This window comes from Dermacentor silvarum, chromosome 7 (assembly GCF_013339745.2).
Source record: "Dermacentor silvarum isolate Dsil-2018 chromosome 7, BIME_Dsil_1.4, whole genome shotgun sequence".
NCBI lineage: Eukaryota > Metazoa > Arthropoda > Arachnida > Ixodida > Ixodidae > Dermacentor > Dermacentor silvarum.
Genome location: NC_051160.1, coordinates 142,528,651 through 142,550,971, shown reverse-complemented (window position 1 = coordinate 142,550,971; position 22,321 = coordinate 142,528,651). Strand labels below are relative to the sequence as shown.

The 22,321-nt window shown below is 44.5% G+C and overlaps 3 protein-coding genes across 3 annotated transcripts in view; 2 read left to right on the top strand and 1 right to left on the bottom strand.

Annotated features, from left to right (window-relative positions):
* The first annotated feature begins 351 nt into the window (after window positions 1-351).
* Window positions 352-1,522, top strand: LOC119457353 (uncharacterized). The gene has a single exon (XM_049670068.1). It carries the CDS (start codon window positions 930-932, stop codon window positions 1,476-1,478), a length of 549 nt encoding a protein of 182 aa, XP_049526025.1. The 5' UTR covers window positions 352-929; the 3' UTR covers window positions 1,479-1,522.
* Window positions 1,523-8,709: 7,187 nt separating this feature from the next.
* Window positions 8,710-9,548, bottom strand: LOC125947230 (uncharacterized). Its single transcript, XM_049671637.1, has 2 exons — window positions 9,408-9,548; window positions 8,710-9,366 (listed from the first exon to the last, which is right to left on the bottom strand). Exons 1-2 carry the CDS (start codon window positions 9,546-9,548, stop codon window positions 8,752-8,754), a joined length of 756 nt encoding a protein of 251 aa, XP_049527594.1. The 3' UTR covers window positions 8,710-8,751.
* A 5,482-nt stretch (window positions 9,549-15,030) lies between these two features.
* The window catches only part of LOC119458501 (ubiquitin-like modifier-activating enzyme ATG7), a 33,203-nt gene continuing 25,912 nt past the window's right edge, over window positions 15,031-22,321 (top strand). The window contains exon 1 of the mRNA XM_037720339.2: window positions 15,031-15,444. Within this exon, the coding sequence (XP_037576267.1) occupies window positions 15,216-15,444 (229 nt within the window). The 5' untranslated portion in view covers window positions 15,031-15,215. The remainder of the gene's footprint in view (window positions 15,445-22,321) is intronic.

Genomic DNA, 22,321 nt, shown 5'->3' with positions numbered 1-22,321 from the left:
GTTGATTCAGTACGCATCCCGTCAGCCGCGCTTGCGGGTCGTGCTTTTCTGCTGCCACTGGTGCTGGTCCCAAGGCCTGGTTCTGCTGCATCCTCGCAAGCCTTGAACATCATCCTCTTATATGCGCGAAAGCTGCATTTGAGCGTTAGTTTATATTTACTGGCGTTATATTAATCTTTTCTAATAAGTATTTTGTTTGTATTTTGATTATTTTTGTCTCGTATCTGCCGTTCTTGTTGCTGCTGTTCGCGACCGCTTGCTTTGTTTTATATGTGCTAAAGCCGCATTGCAGCGTTATTTTATATTTGCTAGGGTTATATTAATCTTTTCCAATAAGTATTTTGATTATTTGTCGCGTATCTGCCGATCTTGCTGCTCTTGTTCGCGACCGCTTGCTTCGTTCATCCCTAGCGCGGATTTCTCGGATTTGTCAATATATATACTGCTGACTAGAAGGTAGCCTTCTTTCGTGTGTGAAGAAAGCTCAGATTTATTTTCTCGCAGTTTCATCATCTTTTCATTTTCTCGGTGTTATTTTAGATTGTACTGCTTGCGAAATGACACGCGTTTTGGTTGCCGGCGACTCGATGGTGAAATACTTGGACCAGTATTTCCTATCGCGTCGTCGTTTGTCAGTCAGTGTTGCCGCGCATAGAGGATTAAAGATTGAGGATTTGCTCTCAATGATTGCTGACAAGCTAGCTGGTTTTGATGTTGTCATCGTGCACGTTGGCACTAACAACACTGATAACAGTGTCAGCGTGTGCATCGACAAGTATCGCCAGCTCGCTCAGGGGATCATTGAAAGGAATTCCATGGTGCATGTAGCTTTTTCTGCCATTCTTCCTCGGAGGCAGAATTAGTACCGCCCATGGGAATATCAGTACTCTTTGTTGAATGACAACTACAAAAAGGTTAATGCTGCCCTGATGCAGTACTGCCACAAGTGTGGCTTCACTTTCCTGGGTGGTCTCGTGAACGACTGGCCCAGCTACCTGAGCAAGGATGGTGTCCACCCGAGCCGCTTTGGTAACAAGGTGCTGGCAGACTACCTGTACCAGGAGGCCTGCACCTTGTCCATCGATCTGGAGAGATGCCGCATCCAGCAGTGCTACAAGGAGACCCAGGCACCTTCTTCATGGACCGGCCGGACTCGCAGGACAGCATCCCTGCCATCTCAGAGGCTGACTTTCCCCCACTTGGTTTGCATATTTTCATTTCTTCTCAAGCAGCAAGTGGACCTTCCACAGCACCAGCTCCTGTCTGGGAAGCCAGCACTGCTCCCTTGCAGAGGCACGACACCAACCAGCCGACCAGAACCCTTCAAGGTGCTGGCTTTTCACTTGTTGGCGGTGTCCGTGTCCGTTGCAAGGGTAGCAAGGCTTGGTGGACCTGGGACAGCCTGCCTTCCCCCATTTTCCATGGCACAAGTGTACCAAGCAGGGGAAAAGCTGAGGGGAGGTCTGATGAGCCAATGATCCGTGGTCGAGGTGCAAGCACCACTTGTGTCAGGAGAACTAGGAGAGCCACGCAGAAGCATGAGAGTGCTCCTGTTCTGTGATCTTCTCTTCTGTGAGAGAAGGAGAGACCAGTGCTCGAGAAGCAGCTGTGCCAGAGGCTGTCTCCTAGTGTGGTGACAGTGAGTGGAAGCTGGTAGTATCGAAGAGACGGCGGCGGAAGGCTGCGGCACTGCACAAGCAAGAGTGGAGCTGTGACCTGGCTGCAGACAGGGAAGGCAAAGTTCTCGCTGTGACAGCTGCCAAGTTCCACAAGTTCGTTTCACCTTTGACAGCAGTTGTAAGCCAGAAACAGTCGCGCATTGACAGTGGAAGGTCTGAGTCTGCTTCTTCTACTGTCTCTGGTAGCAAGCTTGAAGGACAAGCTGTTGCCTCTCGGGATGCCATTTGTGACAGTTCTGGCAAGGTGCAGCATGTGGCTAGCAGGCAGAATAAAGACTGCTTGGTAGTTGCTACGGCTGAGTCAGACCTGTCATAAATAGTGCTCCAAATGAGGTCAATGTCTGCAAATGCTGTAGGCCAGGAACAATGAAGGATGGAGGGCAGATCACGAGCAATCCTGGCACAGAGGCTGGTGACCTTAACAAAGCTGGGTGCATTGTTTCCACGCGACGTAGGCGTTGTGAGGCTGCTTTGAGATCCAGCTGCAGGCCTGCCAGCTCTTATGCCCAGGCTGTTTGTGAAGGTGCTGGTGCCAACACAACCAGAGTTGCTAATCCTGTGAATGTATTGCATGGTGGAGGCAGCAAAGTTTATTCAAATGCAACATTTGATAATTTTATTTCTTTTAGGCAAAGCTTTGATGAGTGGTGCAGAGAGGGCAAGCACATAGTCACAATAAATAAGTCTCAGAGAAGTCCATTTGCAACAGAATCTAAAGAGTTTGAGTATATTAGGATTTCATATTGCTGTGTTCATGGTCGTCACATAAAACCAAAAGGCACAGGAAAGCCACCCAAGCAAGCATACAATGGTACTGGTTGTGAAATGGCAGTATCGGTGAGCCTGTGGAAATCGCCTACTCTGCACTATAAGATAATCAAGCTGCAAACTAAGCATAATCACAACGAATTATTATGACTTGTATCCTCATAGCAGGCTTCTGAACGATGCAAAGAAGGCAGAATTCTTTGATTTTGCCAAATGTAATATTGGCCCAAAGCATTTTAAAAATTTGGTCGAACAGAAAACAGGCAAGAAGTTAACTACGAAAGATGCTAACAATTACAAGCAAAGGTTTTCTATTCCTATTCGCAATGAGCAGGCTCACGGAGAAATGGTTTTGGAAAAAATACACACCTTGTTAGCAAATAATCCAAACTGGGTCATTCACTATGAAAAGAATCAAAATAATAAGCTGCAATTTGTGCTGCTTTAGACAACGCACATGCGTGAGATTTTGGAAAAGTATCCAGAGATTTTATTTATTGATGGAACATATAAAGTAAATATTGAAGGCTATATCTTGTACTCTATTTTGATTGAAGACGGCGGAGGTCACGTGAGACCTGTGTGCTATGCCTTTTTACGAAATGAAACGACTGAAATTGTGCAGGCTATGTTTGCAAGTTCGCAGATTTTAACCCGTTTGTTGTGTCGGCTTGCAGAGTAGTCATGATAGATAAAGATATGAATGAGCTACGCATTTTGACCAAGATTCTTCCTAATTCTGAAATTTTGTTGTGTACATGGCATGTACTGGCACTGCTTTCAGCAAAAGGTAAATGAGAAAGCTAGACTCCAGCGTGATCAGTTACTTCCTCTCCTAAAAAAAAATTGTTTTAGAAGCTATGGCTTCTAAAGATTTTATTTCTTATTACATGCAGAACTGACACTCCTATGAAGAAATGTGGGTACATGCATATCGGCAAAAACTGCCTACATTTTGTAATAACACGAATAATTGCATTGAGTGTCACAATCAAAAGATTAAAAGTTATCTCACTTCAAGCATGCATTTGGTTCAAGCCATGGAAGCATTAATAAGTTATATTGACACGGATTTCTTATCTTTAAAATTTTCCAAGTTTAAGGAAATGAAACTGAACCTAAATGTAAATAATGCCAGTGAGCCATTTCAGCTAGCCTTGTCCCGTAATTGTACTTCTGAGGCCACAGGTAAAGTACTAGAGCAGTATGAACGGTTTAAAAAAGTAGATTATTTGGTCACGTCCACTGCTAATTCTTATGTAGTGGCATCTGCAAGTTCTGAGCACAGTGTTTAATTATGCCTGACGCGTTGCATGTGTACTTTTTATAATCAGTACAGTTTGCCTTGTGCCCACATTTTAGCAGCTCGCCATTTTGCCCAGCAAGACCTTTTCCAAGCCAAGGAATGCATCAGTGAACCGTCGATCGCTCTTCATGGCAAGGAATTTTATTCTTCAACTTTTGATTATGCCTAGTTTGTCGCCACGACCGTGATGTATCACTGTGTCTTGCGCAAGTCATGGTTCTTTGAATTTTGGTATATATGTTAGACGATCCTTTAATAAAATATCAGTTGAGAGTCAGCGCCGTGTTGTCGTTTTTCCTTCCTTTTGTCCGTGTCTTGTTTGCGCTGTTACGATCCTTACGATGAAGACCTTTTCGACAAAGCATGCATACCGGACAGGTGGTGCAAGGATCATTTCCTGAGCGACAGCTGCATGGCCTCTGGTGCCACACCAGTAGTGACAAGCAGCATTCGGATGCCACCATCTGTGAAGCTGGACACTACAAGAAAAGTATTCTTACACCTACAAGAGACTTTGTGAAATGTCCAAGACTGTTGCTAATGTATTAGCTAATTGTGGTGAGAAGGAGCTAATGGAAAAACTTGCATCATGCGAGGCATTCTTCAGGAACTTGACCACCTTTCCTAGTAATCAAATTACGGTTAGCTTACAAGGTACACCAGCTCCATTACCCCAAATGACTGCTACAAGCAGCTACGGGCATTCAAATAGTACAAAGCTTGTTGTACCTTTGGTGAAAGCAACAAGAGGACGGCCAAGGAAAGTCGGCGCTGTTAAGCGCAAGGTTTTATCGCAAAAGAATATAGTAGGCCTTGCAACGGTGACAGCAGACATGTTAAATGTCTGCAAACGCTACTCTCTTTCAGATGCTGATTTAAATGCTTTAGTACAGGGCACCTCGATATCGGACAGCGTAATTAATGTAGCACAATACTTAATTCATGAAAAATTTCCTCATTGGTATGGCTTTCAAGATGTGCTTCTTGGTCAGCGTTTACAATGTACTCAAGTAAAAAGCCCATTTATTCAAATCTTGCATGTCCGAAACCCCGATCACTGGCTTACAGTATGCAATGTTGACGCTGATGAAAACACAGTGTTTGTATATGACAATTGACCAAGATACTCCTTCTGATGCCGTCAGGCAAATCTGTCACATGCTAAAATTGTAGTCTCCAACGCTGACCATTCGCACTAAAGGGGCACAAAACGAGTGCAACACACTTGACTGTGGCTTGTTTGCAATTGCAAATATGTATTATGTAGCATCAGATAGGCGTCCAGAAAACGTAAACCTTAATCAGAGTATGCTGCGCAGACATTTGCTGAAATGAATACAAAAAGGCAACATGGAAGATTTTGCACTCGCAAGCTCTCTCACTGTTCGTGTGCAGCCAAAAGATTGCATTTAGAAGTTGCATTGTGTGTGCAGGCAACAGCTATATGCTGGAGTAGTACTGGTCATTTCATGTGCATATTGTTCAAGAGGATTTCACAGAGCATGCCTTGGCCCTTTAGCAGATAAATGGGATAACAAAGTAATTGTGTGCTCTAAGTCATGTTTGGCTACTGCCAAGGAAAAGATCCATACTCATAGTACATAGCATTCTTCTCTTGGTACAGTGAAACCCGAACATAACAAACCAGACCAGCATAAACTGAATTCTCCTCTATATCACACACGCATAACTTGACTTTGATACTCATATCAGACACTTGCTCATAACAGGGGCTTTTCTTTTTAGCCTAAATGCAAGAGTAATCAGAAGCATTCCAGCAGTGTACTATAAGCAAGATCCAATCGAGTCGCAATTTTTAGCGACTGGGAAGCTGTTCAAGGCACAAGTAAAAATTGCTGTCTACTATGCGTAGTTCCGTTTACAAAAAAGCAGATATCTTTGGCTTAATTTTTCCACTGAAGACGAAAAATTTGTGTAGAACGAACACAATACAAAAGTTTTTCATTTTGTTAGAGATGGGTTGGATTTAAAGAGTTACCTAATATAGTGAACTATTTTTAGTGCATAGGCCTGCTTGTTCTAATCAGGTTTCAGTGTATCCACAAGCTACCAGTAAACAGTGGCACAACCCAGTGATGTGATTTTTTTTTATTGTTCTATTCAGTTTTAAATTCTAGTCATTCTAGTCAACTCTACTGGCAAAGAAGGGCAACATTTCATGTGAAGGTAGCAGAACTAGTTCTAGTCAACTCAACCGGCAAAGAGGGCAACATTTTATTGTGAAGGAAGCAGAGCTAGTTCTAGTCAACTCGTTTCTGGCCAAGAATTGCCACATTCATCGTGAAGGAAGCAGAGCGAGTTCTATTCTACTCTACTTCCAAAGTAGGGCACCATTTCATCGAGAAGGCAGCCAGAACTATTTCTAGTCAACTCTACCCAAACTAACCTAATATAACCTAACCCCGGTGGCAATTTACAATTTATTTGTACACTTCAATGCTGTTAAGAGGTTTATTTGTTCATTAACAATGCACTAACATAGTTCCATTGGTAGTTGTTTAACTGCTTTATGGTTGCCTGCGGCATCGGGATTGTTACGGCTCAACTGCAAGGAACAAGTTCCCAACATATTTTTGATCGGTTATTTGATTTGGCATGGGCAGACTTCAGCGTCTAAAGAGCGTCACCCCCAGTGTCTCATTGTTCTTGACACCGCCAGCTGGCGTCGACAATCCCTCGGAAACTTGTTTATGTGGGCAGGTTCACTTTGTATTATTGAATTTGAAAACCTGATTATTCTGCTTCTAAGTAGCCACAAGTATTTTGGATATTCAAGTATGTTACAAAATTTGCTTTCCATTGGTCTGATACAGCTTTAGCAAACAAAATCTGTACTTGCATTGCCCACATTACCTTCCTGTTGCCGCAAGTCTCTCGGCGGAGCCTGACCGCTACAGAGCGCATTCTCGGGTGGCGGATAGAGAAAAGTCTTGTCATGAAGCCGTGCTAAGCAGCTTCATGCAAGACAGGCACGTGTGCACGCGGACCCACAGGCTAAAAAAATATGCTACACAGCAGCACTCAGATTGTCACAGTGACATATTCATATTTGAGTGCAATTTGCAGATTCTTTTTAATCCTTTGTACTTCACTTGTGCTTTTTTTCCTCTTTTGTACAGGTCCCCTAGATGTACCACCTGCGTGCATTCACTACCATCAAGTCATCAGGAACGCGTGTACCTCTATGTGAATTGTACGCTATTTTGTCTAAGATGAAAAATCAGACTTGTATAGTTTGCTGTAATGGTTCTGCCAATAAAAGTTTGGTTATAAATGTTTACTTTTCCTGCAAAGCTGGCATTGTATATGTCACAGGCCAATGCAGCATATTACCTATATATAGCTTTTTTCAACATTTTTTTTGCAGGTGCACGATATTTACCTGCTATGAAATTGGGAGCATTGCTTCCCTTTGATATAGTGAGTGCAAAAGAATACACGAAAAGCACACAGCACAACAAAAAGACACTGGACTTTTTTTTTTTGTACTGTGTGTCTTTTGCATGGAAGCCAAGTTGCACTGCATAGTTGATACGAAACACACAAGATGATTGTGCACCATCTTGTGTGCTTTAGCATTTTTACTTGGGAGTATTTTGTATCAGCTATGCAGCACAACTTGGCCTCTGTGTTCAATAACCAACTAGCCTGTTTGTTTTTTGCCCTAACTGAGTTATGTGCTAGGTCCTCGGTTAGCCTTTTTATATACTACTACTCTTTGATCGGGTGCTTATCACTATCATATTTGAGGCAAGGTATAGCTTTGCCTACAATTTTTATTGGCCATTAACACAAGTGGACAGAGACAACAGCATAAAAAAATTCATGCTAAAGGGCAGCACTCGAATCCAACGCTCAAGTCCAGATTATGCTCTTTTGCAATGAACTCGTGTTAAATGCACAACACACATTTATTGTTGGACTGTCTTTCACATATGCTTTTACTGTTGCGTGGGTGATCAAGTATTGGGCTCCTGTACCTATACTGAGCATACTTAAAGAATTATAACACATTTCAGTGATCCAGATCACATTTTTGTATGCACTATACTTGTTTATTTTTCTAGAATGCATTCTGAGTATCCCACAGACATTGTGTTGCAAGACTTGTGCATTTTACGCAGATGTTCAGTGAACATCTAGAAAAGGGCATTGAAATGTTACCTGAAAATGGCCTCAATATTAATTCAAAGTTATTCATATTTTGTTTGAGTGAAAGAATACAGCAACTCTGGTTGTGTTGGCACCAGCACCTTCACAAACAGCCTGGGCATAAGAGCTGGCAGGCCTGCAGCTGGATCTCAAAGCAGCCTCACAACGCCTACGTCGCGTGGAAACAATGCACCCAGCTTTGTTAAGGTCACCAGCCTCTGTGCCAGGATTGCTCGTGATCTGCCCTCCATCCTTCATTGTTCCTGGCCTACAGTATTTGCAGACATTGACCTCATTTGGAGCACTATTTATGACAGGTCTGACTCAGCCGTAGCAACTACCAAGCAGTCTTTATTCTGCCTGCTAGCCACATGCTGCACCTTGCCAGAACTGTCACAAATGGCATCCCGAGAAGCAACAGCTTGTCCTTCAAGCTTGCTACCAGAGACAGTAGAAGAAGCAGACTCAGACCTTCCACTGTCAATGCGCGACTGTTTCTGGCTTACAACTGGTGTCAAAGGTGAAACGAACTTGAAGAACTTGGCAGCTGTCACAGCGAGAACTTTGCCTTCCCTGTCTGCAGCCAGGTCACAGCTCCACTCTTGCTTGTGCAGTGCCGCAGCCTTCCGCCGCCGTCTCTTCGATACTACCAGCTTCCACTCACTGTCACCACACTGGGAGACAGCCTCTGGCACAGCTGCTTCTCGAGCACTGGTCTCTCCTTCTCTCACAGAAGAGAAGATCACAGAACAGGAGCACTCTCATGCTTCTGCGTGGCTCTCCTAGTTCTCCTGACACAAGTGGTGCTTGCACCTCGACCACGGATCATTGGCTCATCAGACCTCCCCTCAGCTTTTCCCCTGCTTGGTACACTTGTGCCATGGAAAATGGGGGAAGGCAGGCTGTCCCAGGTCCACCAAGCCTTGCTACCCTTGCAACGGACACGGACACCGCCAACAAGTGAAAAGCCAGCACCTTGAAGGGTTCTGGTCGGCTGGTTGGTGTCGTGCCTCTGCAAGGGAGCAGTGCTGGCTTCCCAGACAGGAGCTGGTGCTGTGGAAGGTCCACTTGCTGCTTGAGAAGAAATGAAAATATGCAAACCAAGTGGGGGAAAGTCAGCCTCTGAGATGGCAGGGATGCTGTCCTGCGAGTCCGGCCGGTCCATGAAGAAGGTGCCTGGGTCTCCTTGTAGCACTGCTGGATGCGGCATCTCTCCAGATCGATGGACAAGGTGCAGGCCTCCTGGTACAGGTAGTCTGCCAGCACCTTGTTACCAAAGCGGCTCGGGTGGACACCATCCTTGCTCAGGTAGCTGGGCCAGTCGTTCACGAGACCACCCAGGAAAGTGAAGCCACACTTGTGGCAGTACTGCATCAGGGCAGCATTAACCTTTTTGTAGTTGTCATTCAACAAAGAGTACTGATATTCCCATGGGCGGTACTATAATTCTGCCCCCGAGGAAGAATGGCAGAAAAAGCTACATGCACCATGGAATTCCTTTCAATGATCCCCTGAGCGAGCTGGCGATACTTGTCGATGCACACGCTGACACTGTTATCAGTGTTGTTAGTGCCAACGTGCACAATGACAACATCAAAACCAGCTAGCTTGTCAGCAATCATTGAGAGCAAATCCTCAATCTTTAATCCTCTATGCGCGGCAACACTGACTGACAAACGACGACGCGATAGGAAATACTGGTCCAAGTATTTCACCATCGAGTCGCCGGCAACCAAAACGCGTGTCATTTCGCAAGCAGTACAATCTAAAATAACACCGAGAAAATGAAAAGATGATGAAACTGCGAGAAAATAAATCTGAGCTTTCTTCACACACGAAAGAAGGCTACCTTCTAGTCAGCAGTATATATATTGACAAATCCGAGAAATCCGCGCTAGGGATGAACGAAGCAAGCGGTCGCGAACAAGAGCAGCAAGATCGACAGATATTCGACAAATAATCAAAATACTTATTGGAAAAGATTAATATAACCCTAGCAAATATGAAATAACCCTGCAATGCGGCTTTAGCACATATAAAACAAAGCAAGCGGTCGCGAACAGCGGCAACAAGAACGGCAGATACGCGACAAAAATAATCATAATACAAACAAAATACTTATTAGAAAAGATTAATATAACGCCAGTAAATATAAAATAACGCTCAAATGCAGCTTTCGCGCATATAAAGGGATGATGTTAAAGGCTTGCGAGGATGCAGCAGAACCAGGCCTGGGGACCAGCACCAGTGGCAGCAGAAAAGCACGACCCGGAAGCGCGGCTGACGGGATGCGTACTGAATCAACTGAATGTCACGTGCGAATAACATGAAATCAAACTACGCGCCCACAAAAAACCGGAAATACGCGTGCATGTGACGTTGTCTTTTAGTGACGTCACTTCCGTGCGTTGTTGGAGCCGTGTCTGTGTGGACTCGTCTAGAGTGCACCGCGGCACAGCAGTCACTGCCAAAAGTATGAGGTGTTCAGCCGTTTCCTCTTCTTCTCCACACGCACAGCACAACGTGTCTATACCTTGGTACTTGACTCGGTACATCTTAGTCCACAATACTCTAGTCCTGGCTTCAAACAACAAAGAGCTTCCCCTAGAATTATCGTAGATATTTTCTTTGGCAATTTCTTGCTTGAAAGTTCGGTATGTTCCCAGTGCTGATTTCGTCTGCATCCCCGTTTTCCAGAGACCCCTCTCTGTTTCCCTAACCTTTTTCTTAACCACTGTTTCCTGGTTTGCACCCCTCCTGCAGTCCAAACATTTGATTGACAGTTTTCTGAGGCTCTATTCTGGACACGCATGGCGGCTGCACGGCCGCCATTATCCGCCATCTTGGCTGTCTTATTGGCTGTCCAGAGGTCACGTGTTTTGAAATTTGTGCCGGGAAACGGAAGTTTTGCTAAATGCAATTTTGCGTTTTCGTCAGAATGATGAAACATGACGTGGAGCTGCAAACTTTATCGACTAATACTTTTTTGTGGTCCTTGGCACCTCTATTGCGACTTTAACGTTTTGAAAAGAAAGTGGACGGTAGCGTGCAGAAGCTCGTGCAATGCATCTGTAATTTCGCGAATACGTGGTGGCGTTCCAAGATAGCCGGCATGTCAGCTTGCTGATTGGCTGAAGGAATATCCTGTGAAGAGCGTCACAGGAAGGGCTGTTTCGTAAACGTCAATTTGACGTTGCGTGACGTTGCGCTCGGCCGCCATTGCAGAGATTTTCCGCCATAATTTGTGGTGCGACGAGCCACGCGAATTATGGTAATGAGCGGCCATATGCAATGACAGTGGAGAGGCATGCGTATCGCCGCATTTTCCCTGTCATTTCGGGTCATAAAAATCTTTTGTTCACAACGCGTGCTCATAGCATTTGCATCGCTCTCGGGTGGTGTTAGCATTTGTGTTTTGCACCATCATTTTTATTAAAAACACGTTTATTTGAAATAATATTGTTTGAAACTAGCAAACTTTCTGCGAGATTTTGCACTTTTCACTATTGCGTTTGTATTGTAATTAATGTTAATGACTTTTCGCGTCATTAAAAGCTATGACAACGGTGACTTTTTAATTTATAAAAAGAAATGTACGCAAGGCGGCGCCTTGAAGTTTCCTCTCGCGGTTCGAGTAAGCAGCGAAGTGCACAAGAGATGGCAGTGCCGGCGCTTGCGTCGCTCAAGCGGATACCTGAGGCGCGCGCAACGCTATCGATGATATTCGGCCGCTTCTCAGCTAGCCGAGTCGGGCTGAGTGACTTACGGTTCACGAGATAGCGATAACGCGGCCTAGAGCGTGCGCCGATCCTCACTGGCAGGTCGCGTATGTTGTCTCAAGGTAGAAAGCAAGCGCGTGGGCGCCAATATACGATGACTCATTCCGTTTCCCGAGGACACGCATCCTAGCTAATGAAGCAGACGACAGCCTGCGCGCATGCAGACGACGGAAGCGAGAAACGATTTTGATGGAATAATTGTACGCTTTGAGCTAGCTGCTTTATTTTTACTGGGGAGGAAAACTGTTTTGCATTATCAACCACGCTAGTTTAAATGCCTACATTACAGTTTCTTAGGCGAAACGTCAAATTTGCGTCACGTTACGAAAGCAAAACGGGGCCATGAGCGCCATTTTGTAAGCGTCGCGCCTACGTCACGCCTAGAAGAAAATGGCGGAATGTCCAGAATAGCGGCTCTGGTCAGCTTCCTCCATTTTGTATCAACATTCCTCATGTACAAATAACTGAAAACTCTCCTTGCCCACCGCTTTTCTGCCATTTCTCTCAATCGCTCCTCAATTTCTATCTTGCTGCTGGCTTCCCTGCCCACGAATGACGTCCATCCCATGTCACCCTGTACCCCCTGATTTGGTGTATTTCCGTGTGCTCCCAGAGCCAGTCTACCTACCCCTCGCTGCTTAACTTCCAACCTTGCTCGAACCTCTGATCTCATGCACAGGACCGCATTGCCGAAAGTCAAACTAGGGACCATCACCCCTTTCCAAATCCCTCTCACCACTTCGTACCTATTGTAATTCCACAGTGCCCTATTTTTCATCACAGCTGCATTTCTGCTACCTTTAGCCGTCACATATTTTTCATGTTCCGTTAGGTACTCAGCCCCATTGTTTATCCACACTCCAAGATATTTGTACTTATCCACCACCTCCAGCGTAACCTCCTGTATCCTATGCTCGCTGCCCTGATTATCATTAAAAGTCATGACTGCCGATTTTTCTTTACTAAACTTCAAACCTAAGGATTCCCCCTCCTAAATCCTCCCTCTTTACCACAGATGTCCATTAATCTCTGCAAGTCTTCCTTGCTGTCAGCCATAAGTACAATGTCATCCGCATACATCAGTCCTGGTAATGACTGTTTAATCCATTCTCCTTGCTTGAAATAGGAAAGGTTGAAGCCAAGTCCGCTCCTCTCTAATTTTTTCTCTAATCCTTGTAAATACAGCATGAACAACAGAGGTGACAGAGGGCACCCCTGCCTAAGCCCCTGCTGTTGTTTTCCCATTTTATAAGCACCTTGTTACTTTTATAGATATCTTTTAAAAGATTTCTTACTCCATCTTCCACCTCTAGAGTGCCCAGTATGTCCCACAAATCCTTTTGGATTACACTGTCATAGGCTCCCTTGATATCCAGAAAGGCAAGCCATAGCTAGGGGCCTGTGTTCCTTTTCCGCTATTTCAATACACTGTGTCAATGAGAACAGATTATCTTCTAACCTTCTTTGTTTTCGGAACCCATTTTGTAGTTCCCCCAGCACCTCCTCGCTCTCCACCCACGCCTGCAGTCTGTCCTTTATAATCTGCATCACCACCCTGTAAACCACTGACGTCACTGTTATGGGACGGTAGTTGTTTATGTCGGCTTTGTCCCCCTTTCCCTTATATATCATGCTCATCCTGCTGTCTCCACCCGTCGGGGGCTTTACCGTCCATTATCATTTTGCTCACTGCCTCTCTTAATGCTTTCTTAGATTTTGGGCCCAATGTCTTTATCAACATAATTGGGATGCCATCAGGACCTGTCGACGTGCTACTAGGAACCCTCTTCTCTGCCCTTTCCCACTCGCTTTGTGCCAGTGGAGCCACTGCACTGGCTAGTCCATCCTCACCTGATTGAGAACATGCTATGTTTCGTTCTTTAAATTTTTCTGCCATCATTGTTCTTATGTGTTCCATTGCCTCATCTCCCTCTAGTCGAACACCTTGAGCTGTAACTATAAACCTCTGCTCTAGGCTAGTCTTATTACTCAAGGAGTTGAGATGTTTCCAAAATTTCTTCGCTGCTTTTCTATCCTTTTGTAGCGTTAGCTACACTGGCCTAACCAAGCCCGTTTCGCGTGGCACATCAAGAGCCGTGCTGCGCATGCGCAAGGATCAGTGATGTCACACGGCTTGCGCATCACCGGAGCCACCGGAGCCGGCACCTCTCGCGCACTCCGCCGCCGCCGCGCGCGACTCACCGTCGCCGGTCTGCGCATTCCAGAGGAGTGACATCGTAGCCGTGGTAGACGCACTGGCGCCGGCGCGCGTTCGCTCGCTGTGCAGTCGCCGTCTGACACTGCGCTGGAGCCGCTGCGCTTCTGACTGGCGTTTGCCAGTGTGGTATAGCCATGGAGAAGGAGAGCGCAAATGCTGCTCAACAGCGCAGAAGAACGGAGAAGCTTGACTCATCGGATCCCGAAGTAGTTGCCTGGCAATTAGCGGTTGAGCGTAGGAGGAATGAATACATGTGCCACATAATGTGTGTCATTGGAGCAGCAGTAAGCATGACAATCAAGCTAATCCTTGACAATCTAGACAACCAGGAAAGCTAAGAATAATCAGCTGAACCTTTGCTAACGCTACGTATATCCTGGCATAGCCGAGCTAAGCCACTGCAACTTTTTGTTTACTTCTGACAACCATTGGCTCCCCTTTCTTCTGATCTTCTCATTGATCAAATTGGATGCTTCCCTTCTACAGTTTAATAAGTTATTCCATTTTCTGCCTACATCAGCTTCTGGTTCACCCCTCTGCTTTGATTATCTGTGTTCCCTGGATGCTTCCTGACGTTTCTCTATGGCCTTCTTAACCTCCTCATCCCACCAGCTCTTGGGTTTACGTCTTCTGTTCCCTTTTGTCCTGACTCGTACCTTAGTAAGCTCTAGCTCAAATAGTCCTAAAAAGTAGGGTCGGCATCGAGCGCCGTCTCTCCGCGACCACCCTGAACTTCGGCAACCTCCGCTCCAATGCGAAAACGAGCGACGCGGCAGGCATCTAGTAAAGGAGGCATTGGCCAAGTTAAGCATGAAGTTAAGCTTTTTCTTCTTCCTCCATGCGTCAGGGCTTCTTTCCTGCACGACTCTCTTAACGGAAGCGAATCTGGAAGGCTATGTTTTTGTGCTTTACAAAAATAGTGTGGAATGGAGTTGCTATGTTTGCTTTTTTATTATTGTGCTGCGGTCTTCTTTTTTAGTGTACAATTAATTTTTTCTTTCTTTTTGTGGCGTTTCATGCAACTTATAAAATTTATTAGAGTGCTCCTGCGTCATCATCGTCATCGTCACATGCCGGCTTGCTTTGTGTATTGACATTACCGTATTGACATCATCGGATGCCTCTTGATGTTTGGTTGTCAGGTGCGGTTTAGCCGGCGCTTTCCAAGCGATATGATGCATCAGCTGTGAAGTGGGAAGACGCAGCGATCGCACGAAACACCGTTTGCGCGTCCTTAGCTTCGTCGGATCAGTGGATCACACCGCTTCTGAGCTGTTTACGAGTGCCGGACCATGTCGTCGCCGTCGTCTTCACCGCTGCAGTTTGTGCCTTTCACGTCGACCATGGACGGCACTTTCTGGAGTGAACTGACAAGGCGGAAACTCGTCCAGTACCGGCTCAGTCAGGGACCCTTTGAAATCAGCGCCGCGTACAGCTGCGGTTTGGCCGTCGGTCTCCCAGCGTTGGCGAACCTCGACATCGGATCGTTCGGACGCGCCAGCGGAGGCCTCAAAACACCAGGTTAGCCCATCTCAACCGCACGAACACACCGCGGGTGCTCATTGCGAGATTTGCATGGTCCGATAGCGAATAGTCTACCAACTAGCTGTCGTCGTGCAAACGGGCGTGTAGTTCGCCGGCATCGCCGGTAATCTCGAGTGTTCGTCAAGTTATGGAACGCTCCAAATCGGGAATTTAGAACGCGGCCTCGCGATATCATCTAGCGCTTAAAACTATTAATTACAGCCGCATCGACAGGAGAGCTTAGGACAGCTGCCTTCCCGTGGCCGTTAATTGCAACGGTTGAACCTAGCTGAACTTGTATGATCTGAGCCGCCTGATCTCCTCAGCACTAGGCTCGAATCCAATTAGGGGGTGGCGCTGAAAGGATGCGGAAACAAATGCAGTGGATGCGTGGCGGTCGTTCGGGTACTGGGCAGACTGTCCGAACAAGCCGTCTAATTATAATTACGTAAGAAATATGTGCGAGCATGTTTATTCGGTTGAGAGGTCTTGACCATTGTGCAGTCACTGGTTTCTGATGAAACTATTGATAAGTACCATCTGAAAAAATTCCGGCAGAACGAATCTCACGGTGAATGTCTATGCGATTAGCATTAGAGTAAACACCCTATGTATTGCCACTGCCGAGACATGAAGTGGCAATTTCGCTGCCAACCACAGTAACAAATGATAACACGACACAGTATATCTTGTTGTAATCATTGCACCGCAGTTGAAGCTCCCTAGTATCCTGGCTGCAAATTCATTGTGGTTATTCAAGTGGCCACGCTCAATGCAGAGGTGTCTGTTGTGTCTGTCCCTAGCAAAAATTGTTCTATTAGTGTATCACTGGACACAGAAATACACACACATAGAAATATTTAAAAGCAGGAGTGCTAGTCCTATCACTAAAATTGTGCTCAGAGAATAGCAAGCTGGCAATATTTGCTTCCAAATTGGAATAATGTGGCTCCGCTTCTACCAAACTAATTTAGGACAAAGTGGGATATGCTAGCTCGAAGTGTTCAACCAGAATGAAAAGCGACAGCGCCTGACACGACAGAACAAATAAAAAGCATACGAAATCAACTTAAGGTGTTTTGTGTGTTACATCAATACTGTGTGCAGATAAGGGACAACTACAGGCAGAAATTTTGCACTGCATTGTCGGAAACAGGTATGCCATTGCTGCAACATGCACAACAAACATGCATTATCACACTGTATTGCACTAGAAGCCTAAATAAGTAGACTACCTCCAAATGCTAGAATTGGCTCAGGGGAAAACACCGGGCATCGATGCACACTGATGGGTTTACAAAGTGATGAAGCACAAAGGTAAAAACAATTTCATTGTTTTGAAGTAACAACAGCATGCACAGGCAACACTATCAAAATATACTATTGCACGAATAAAATGCACAGGCACTAACACCACGGGCTCCTTAAAAACGCATTGTTCATTCACTAACAAACTCGCACACCTCGCTTTGATACGGCAGCCAATGCACACGGGCTGTGCACAACTACAGCTAACTACGGTTAAAGCTTTATGTTCTCCCCGCCCACCGTGTTCCCTTCTCTGTGATGCTGCTCCTTGGTCTCAAAAATATTACAGCCTTCTATATACGGTAACAAGTTAGCAATTTAAGTTATAAGTGCAACATTACTATATGCTCCCTTCAAAAGAAGGTGCACGACTAATGAAACTTCAGCTGCAAACCATGGTGGCAAATATGATGAAAACTTACAAATATGGTTGCCACTATTGCGCCATCGTTCGTAAGCTTACCGGGCACCGTGACTCTGCCTTGCAGAATATGGCTGTTTTTGTTTTGTTTTTTTTAATGGGGAAGCACTCGCTGAGCTGTGAACACTAGCTGTTTCCTCAACGACTCATTGTGACGAGGTTGCACAGAGGCCTAGTTAAGCGACGAAACCGTGTAGGCGCACGTCACTTTCGTGCATGTGGCTGAGAGATAGGTGCCATTTTCAGTAGCTTAGTCTGCTAAAACTAATGCAAACATGCGAATGCAGTGTGCTGCACACTTGCACAGGAGATTTCTTAATGATTCAGCGATAAATTAGAAACGTTCTCCATGCAAGGTAGTGGTCTCCAGGTCTAATTTTTTGTCAACTTTCACCTTACCATTAAACAAGCAGCAGAATCTAGCAGTAATTGTTGTCTAAGAGACCAGCAACAATTTGTTTAAGACCAATAGGATTTAATTATCTGATAGAGAAGCTAGTAGACATGCAACACTGATACAAAAAAAAAATTATGGGGTTTTACGTGCCAAAACCAGTTCTGATTATGAGGCACGCCGTAGTGGGGGACTCCGGAAATTTGGACCACCTGGAGTTCTTTAACGTGCACCTAAATCCAAGTACACGGGTGTTTTCGCATTTCGCCCCCATCGAAATGTGGCCGCCGTGGCCGGGATTCGATCCCGCAACCTCGTGCTCAGCAGCCCAACACCATAGCCACTGAGCAACCGCGGCGGGTAACACTGATACACTGATTGTATAATACTTATAAGTCTAATAGACAAGATAAATTGGACCTTTAGGTAAATCAGTACAACTAATAGAAATTTCTATTGGTCTAATACAAAACTTCTATTGGAAATTTTGCTAGCAGTGGCGCTATTGCTTTAATGCACCTAAAGCTACATACATCTTGGGTCACCTTGGCACGTCGTCCTTTCGGGAGGATTGTGCAAGAATGGGCACATGCCAATATCACAGACTTGAGAAATATTTAACTAGCGAAATAAATACGTGGGACGAAATCAAGAAGCACACGGTGCTGGCATCGTGCCCTGTGTGCTTTTTGATCTTGTCGCATGCCTTTTTTCACTCGCACGCCATACGCAGACATTGTGGCAGCACCACTAGGTGGCACAGCACATCCAGAGGGATGCATGAAAGATGACCCCAACTGCGTACACGTCTCATACACGACTTGTTTCGGCGGTGGCAGTAGGGTGTGTTGGGGGCTACAGTGCTTATCGTATTAATGCCAACATTCATCGTGAGATGGGTTCTGCCAAAATTTTAGTATGTTGCTATCAAATGCTGAGTAGGTTTACTGTATCATCATCATTCTATATTTATGTCCACTGGAGGACGAAGGCCTCTCACTGTGATCTCCAATTACCCCGGTCTTGCGCTAGCTGATTCCAACTTGCGCCTGCTAATTTTCTAACTTCATCACCCTGCCTAGTTTACTGCCGTCCTCGACTGCGTTTCCCGTCTCTTTGTATTCATTCTGTAACTCTGTCCACCAGTTATGTAACTCTGTCCACCGGTTATGTAACTCTGTCCATCCTACGCATTACATGGCCTGCCCAGCTCCATTTTTTCCTTTTAATGTCAACTAGAATATCGGCTGATCCACACCGCTCTCTTCCTGTCTCTTAGCATTAGGCCTAACATTTTTCGTTCCATCGCTCTTTGTGCAGTCTAACTTATTCTCGAGCTTCTTTGTTAACCTTCAAGTTTCTGCCCCATATGTTAGTACCGGTAGAATGCAGTGATTGTGCAGTTTTCTTTTCAACGACAGTGGTAAGCTGCCAGTAAGGATTTGGTAGTGCTTGCCACATGCACTCCAACCCAATTTTATTCTGTAAATTTCCTTCTCATGATCAGGGTCACCTCTGAATAATTGACCTAGGTGAACGTACTCCTTTACAGACTCTAGAGGCTGACTGGCGATCCTGAATTCTTGTTTCCTTGCCAGACTATTGAACATAATATTATCTTCGTCTTCTGCATATTAATCTTCAACCCCACTCGCACATTTCTCGATTAAGCTCCTCAGTCATTTGTTGTAATTCGTCCCCATTGTTTCTGAATAGGACAATGTCATCTGCAAACCGAAGGTTGCTGAGATATTCGCCGTTGATCCTCACTCCTAAGCCTTCCCAGTCTAAGAGCTTGAATACTTCTTCTAAGCATGCAGTGAGTCGCATTGGAGAGATTGTGTCTCCTTACCTGACACCTTCCTTGATAGGTAACTTGCTGCTTTTCTTAGTGTACATCACCAACCTATTTATGAACGGCATAAATATGCATGTAATGAAAATTCACCTTTTTACGCTCTTAGCATAAGTGCCGAGGATTTTCTAAAGTACACGAAACTCTCCTTTATTTTATTATTAGTCATATACCGTGTTTGTTAACCTAACTTTGGCCGTAAGTCCGCAACAATAAAGGTGGACAAAATGCAAACATATGAGTAACTGAAAGAAAACACTGTTCATGTTGGAAAAGGCACCCAAAACAATTAGCAAAAAATGTTGTAGTAATGTTACATTTTTTGAAAGTAATATGTAAAGCTCTAGCAGTCGCTGAGAATTGCAGCTCTTGATGTTGAGATGGGTACAAAATGCAAAGTGGAGAGATACTGATTGAAGTGGGGGCTTTTTATCGTGATAGCAGTGTACCACAGATGCCGACAAGATTACTGGAGCATTGCATTGATAAGACGTGGTTAAGTATACATTTCAGCTTCGATCTTTGATGGACGCAACAAGAGAATGCATTGCTGTGTGTTTAGAGCATTATGAGCATCTTCGTGATCAGGCATTGGTCAGAAGAGTGAAATATGAAAGCAGACAAAAGTTTTGTATGGGAGAAAAAAAGTGGGACACTATTCACCTGTGCCATTGTCATCATTATGAGACCTATTTACGTGCTTCTATCTGCTCATCACTTTTTGTGAAATCATAAGCAGCAAGCTGTGCACATTATAAAAGCAGCATGGGCATGTGTTTATGTCCTCGTGTTAGTTGAGTATCCCTTGAGCAGCATTTTCTTTCAGAACTGCCCAGTATCACAACAGTTGTCAGAAAGCATATACTTTTTGGAAAGCTTCAAAGGATATGCATTTCTCATATATTGGGCTGGGTTGTCTGCATGAGGCCATTATAGATCATGACGATGAGTAACACGAGAACAAGGTGAGGGCAGGAGCCAACGTTTCGACAAGTGGAGTTGTCTTCTTCCAGGCGACATATGCTCTCCTCGGCACTGTATATATATAGGCAGAGTTCTTCTAAAGGGAAGAGAAGGTAAGGCGGATGAGTGAGGTAACGAGCGAGAGTGTGTTAGTGGCGAGGGGGTTGAATTGATGATTTCCCCCTCGCCGCTAACACACTCTCGCTCATTACCTCACTCATCCGCCTTACCTTCTCTCCCCTTTAGAAGAACTCTGCCTATATATATACAGTGCCGAGGAGAGCATGTCGCCTTGAAGGAGACAACTCCACGTGTCGAAACGTTGGCTCCTGCTCTCACCTTGTTCTCGTGTTACTCATCGTCTTGAATCGCCATCTCCCGAATTCCCCTTGTTTTCCCTGCATTATAGATCATGTATTATTAGTATGTGTGCATAACGCTAATTGAGAGGCCTAACCTGATCAAAATTATAGAAAGCGCACAAGAGTCATAAAAAATGCCTGTAGGTTATTTCAATGAACAGCTATGGGGGAAAAGGGACTTGAGCTGTTTTTTGCATGTTTACTGAAGTGAAATAAAGAAATTCTGTTCAGAGCAGTCTTTATTTATGGTTGTGGTGGTTTCAAAAAAGAGAGAAATAACGAAACATGGTGGGGAAAGAAAGCTTGGGCTGGTTGTTGAAACATTCTTTAGTCAACAGTATGAGCTCTGGCCTGTCGCCTTCTTTCCTTCCATGTGAATTATGCACTGGGTAAGGCTTTTCCTCGATGAAGCAAACGGTCGAGGCCACCATTCCACCTCATTGTAAATATGCAAATGATTGAAAAAATAATTTTTCGAATCGAAGACTAGGAACATGGCTACATAGAGAGGTTCAGTTGTAGTTGTTATATGTCACCACTACAGCGTGGTGATGTTGCCTCTAAAGCGGTGGTTGATTCATTCATTCATTCATTCATTCTTTATTTGTTTCTTTCTGCACAAAGGACAGAAAATGGAGCAAAAGCAAAAGGCTTGAAGCCTGACAGAAGGCCTTTGCTCCAATACAGTGCGGCACGCAGGCCATATTATATACTACAAAAAGAAGGAAGAAAAGAAAGTTACGTATATTGAGTAATGTAAGGTATATAATACAGAAGCGTCATTAGATATATACACATATATACATAATACCGCACTTGTCATATTGAAACTTGTTGACGATACACTAGATGTGATTGCTCATCACTCCCAGGTCAAGCAAAACAAGAACATATGCACGAAGTATAAAAAAAATTTAAAAATATAAAAAACAACGTATGGATAGAGATACAACAGAGCATATAGTATATCCCTGGTATTGACACACGCTAAACGATATAGGCAAATAAGAACACATAACAATAATCAAGAAAATTCAATGTTATTATTAATCAGGAACCTCCTAAGAACTTTTTTGGAAATGGCACTTTCTATATCTATGAAGCCGTTGATTTTATTTAACAGAGTAGGCACCTGAAATGCAGTGTGTTGCCGTCCATAAGAAGTTCTGATCTTTGGAGTTCTTCATGTGTATGTACGAAAAGGATACGAACAATCCCGAGTATCTTGCAAACAATAAAGCCTGTTGCGTTGTATATACTGGAAAAGCTTGAAATAATATATTTGATTAGCTTTAATCATAAGGTGCTTCAAGAACAACGGTTCTGTCCGCAGGTCTCGTATAGGACCATGAAAATCTTCAAAGATTCTCAGAACCCTTTTTTGCAAAACAATCAGTTTAGAATAATTCGTTGACGTTGTAGTCCCCCACACAAGCGCACAATAAGATAGTCGAGAGTAAAAAAGAGTATAATAAAGCGTGTATTTTAGCCACAGTTCCACAGATAGCGTGTATTTTAGCCACAGATATGTTCCACTGTCCATTAAAAAGTTTAAGGTGACACTACGGAGA

Excerpts from the sequence above, each read along its gene's own strand:
- LOC119457353 (XM_049670068.1), top strand. The coding sequence starts at position 930 with ATGCAGTACTGCCACAAGTGTGGCTTCACTTTCCTGGGTGGTCTCGTG.
- LOC125947230 (XM_049671637.1), bottom strand. The coding sequence starts at position 9,548 with ATGATTGCTGACAAGCTAGCTGGTTTTGATGTTGTCATTGTGCACGTT. Across the intron at positions 9,367-9,407 it reads AAAGGAATTCCATGGTGCAT|TACCGCCCATGGGAATATCA; the intron begins GTAGCTTTTTCT and ends GCAGAATTATAG.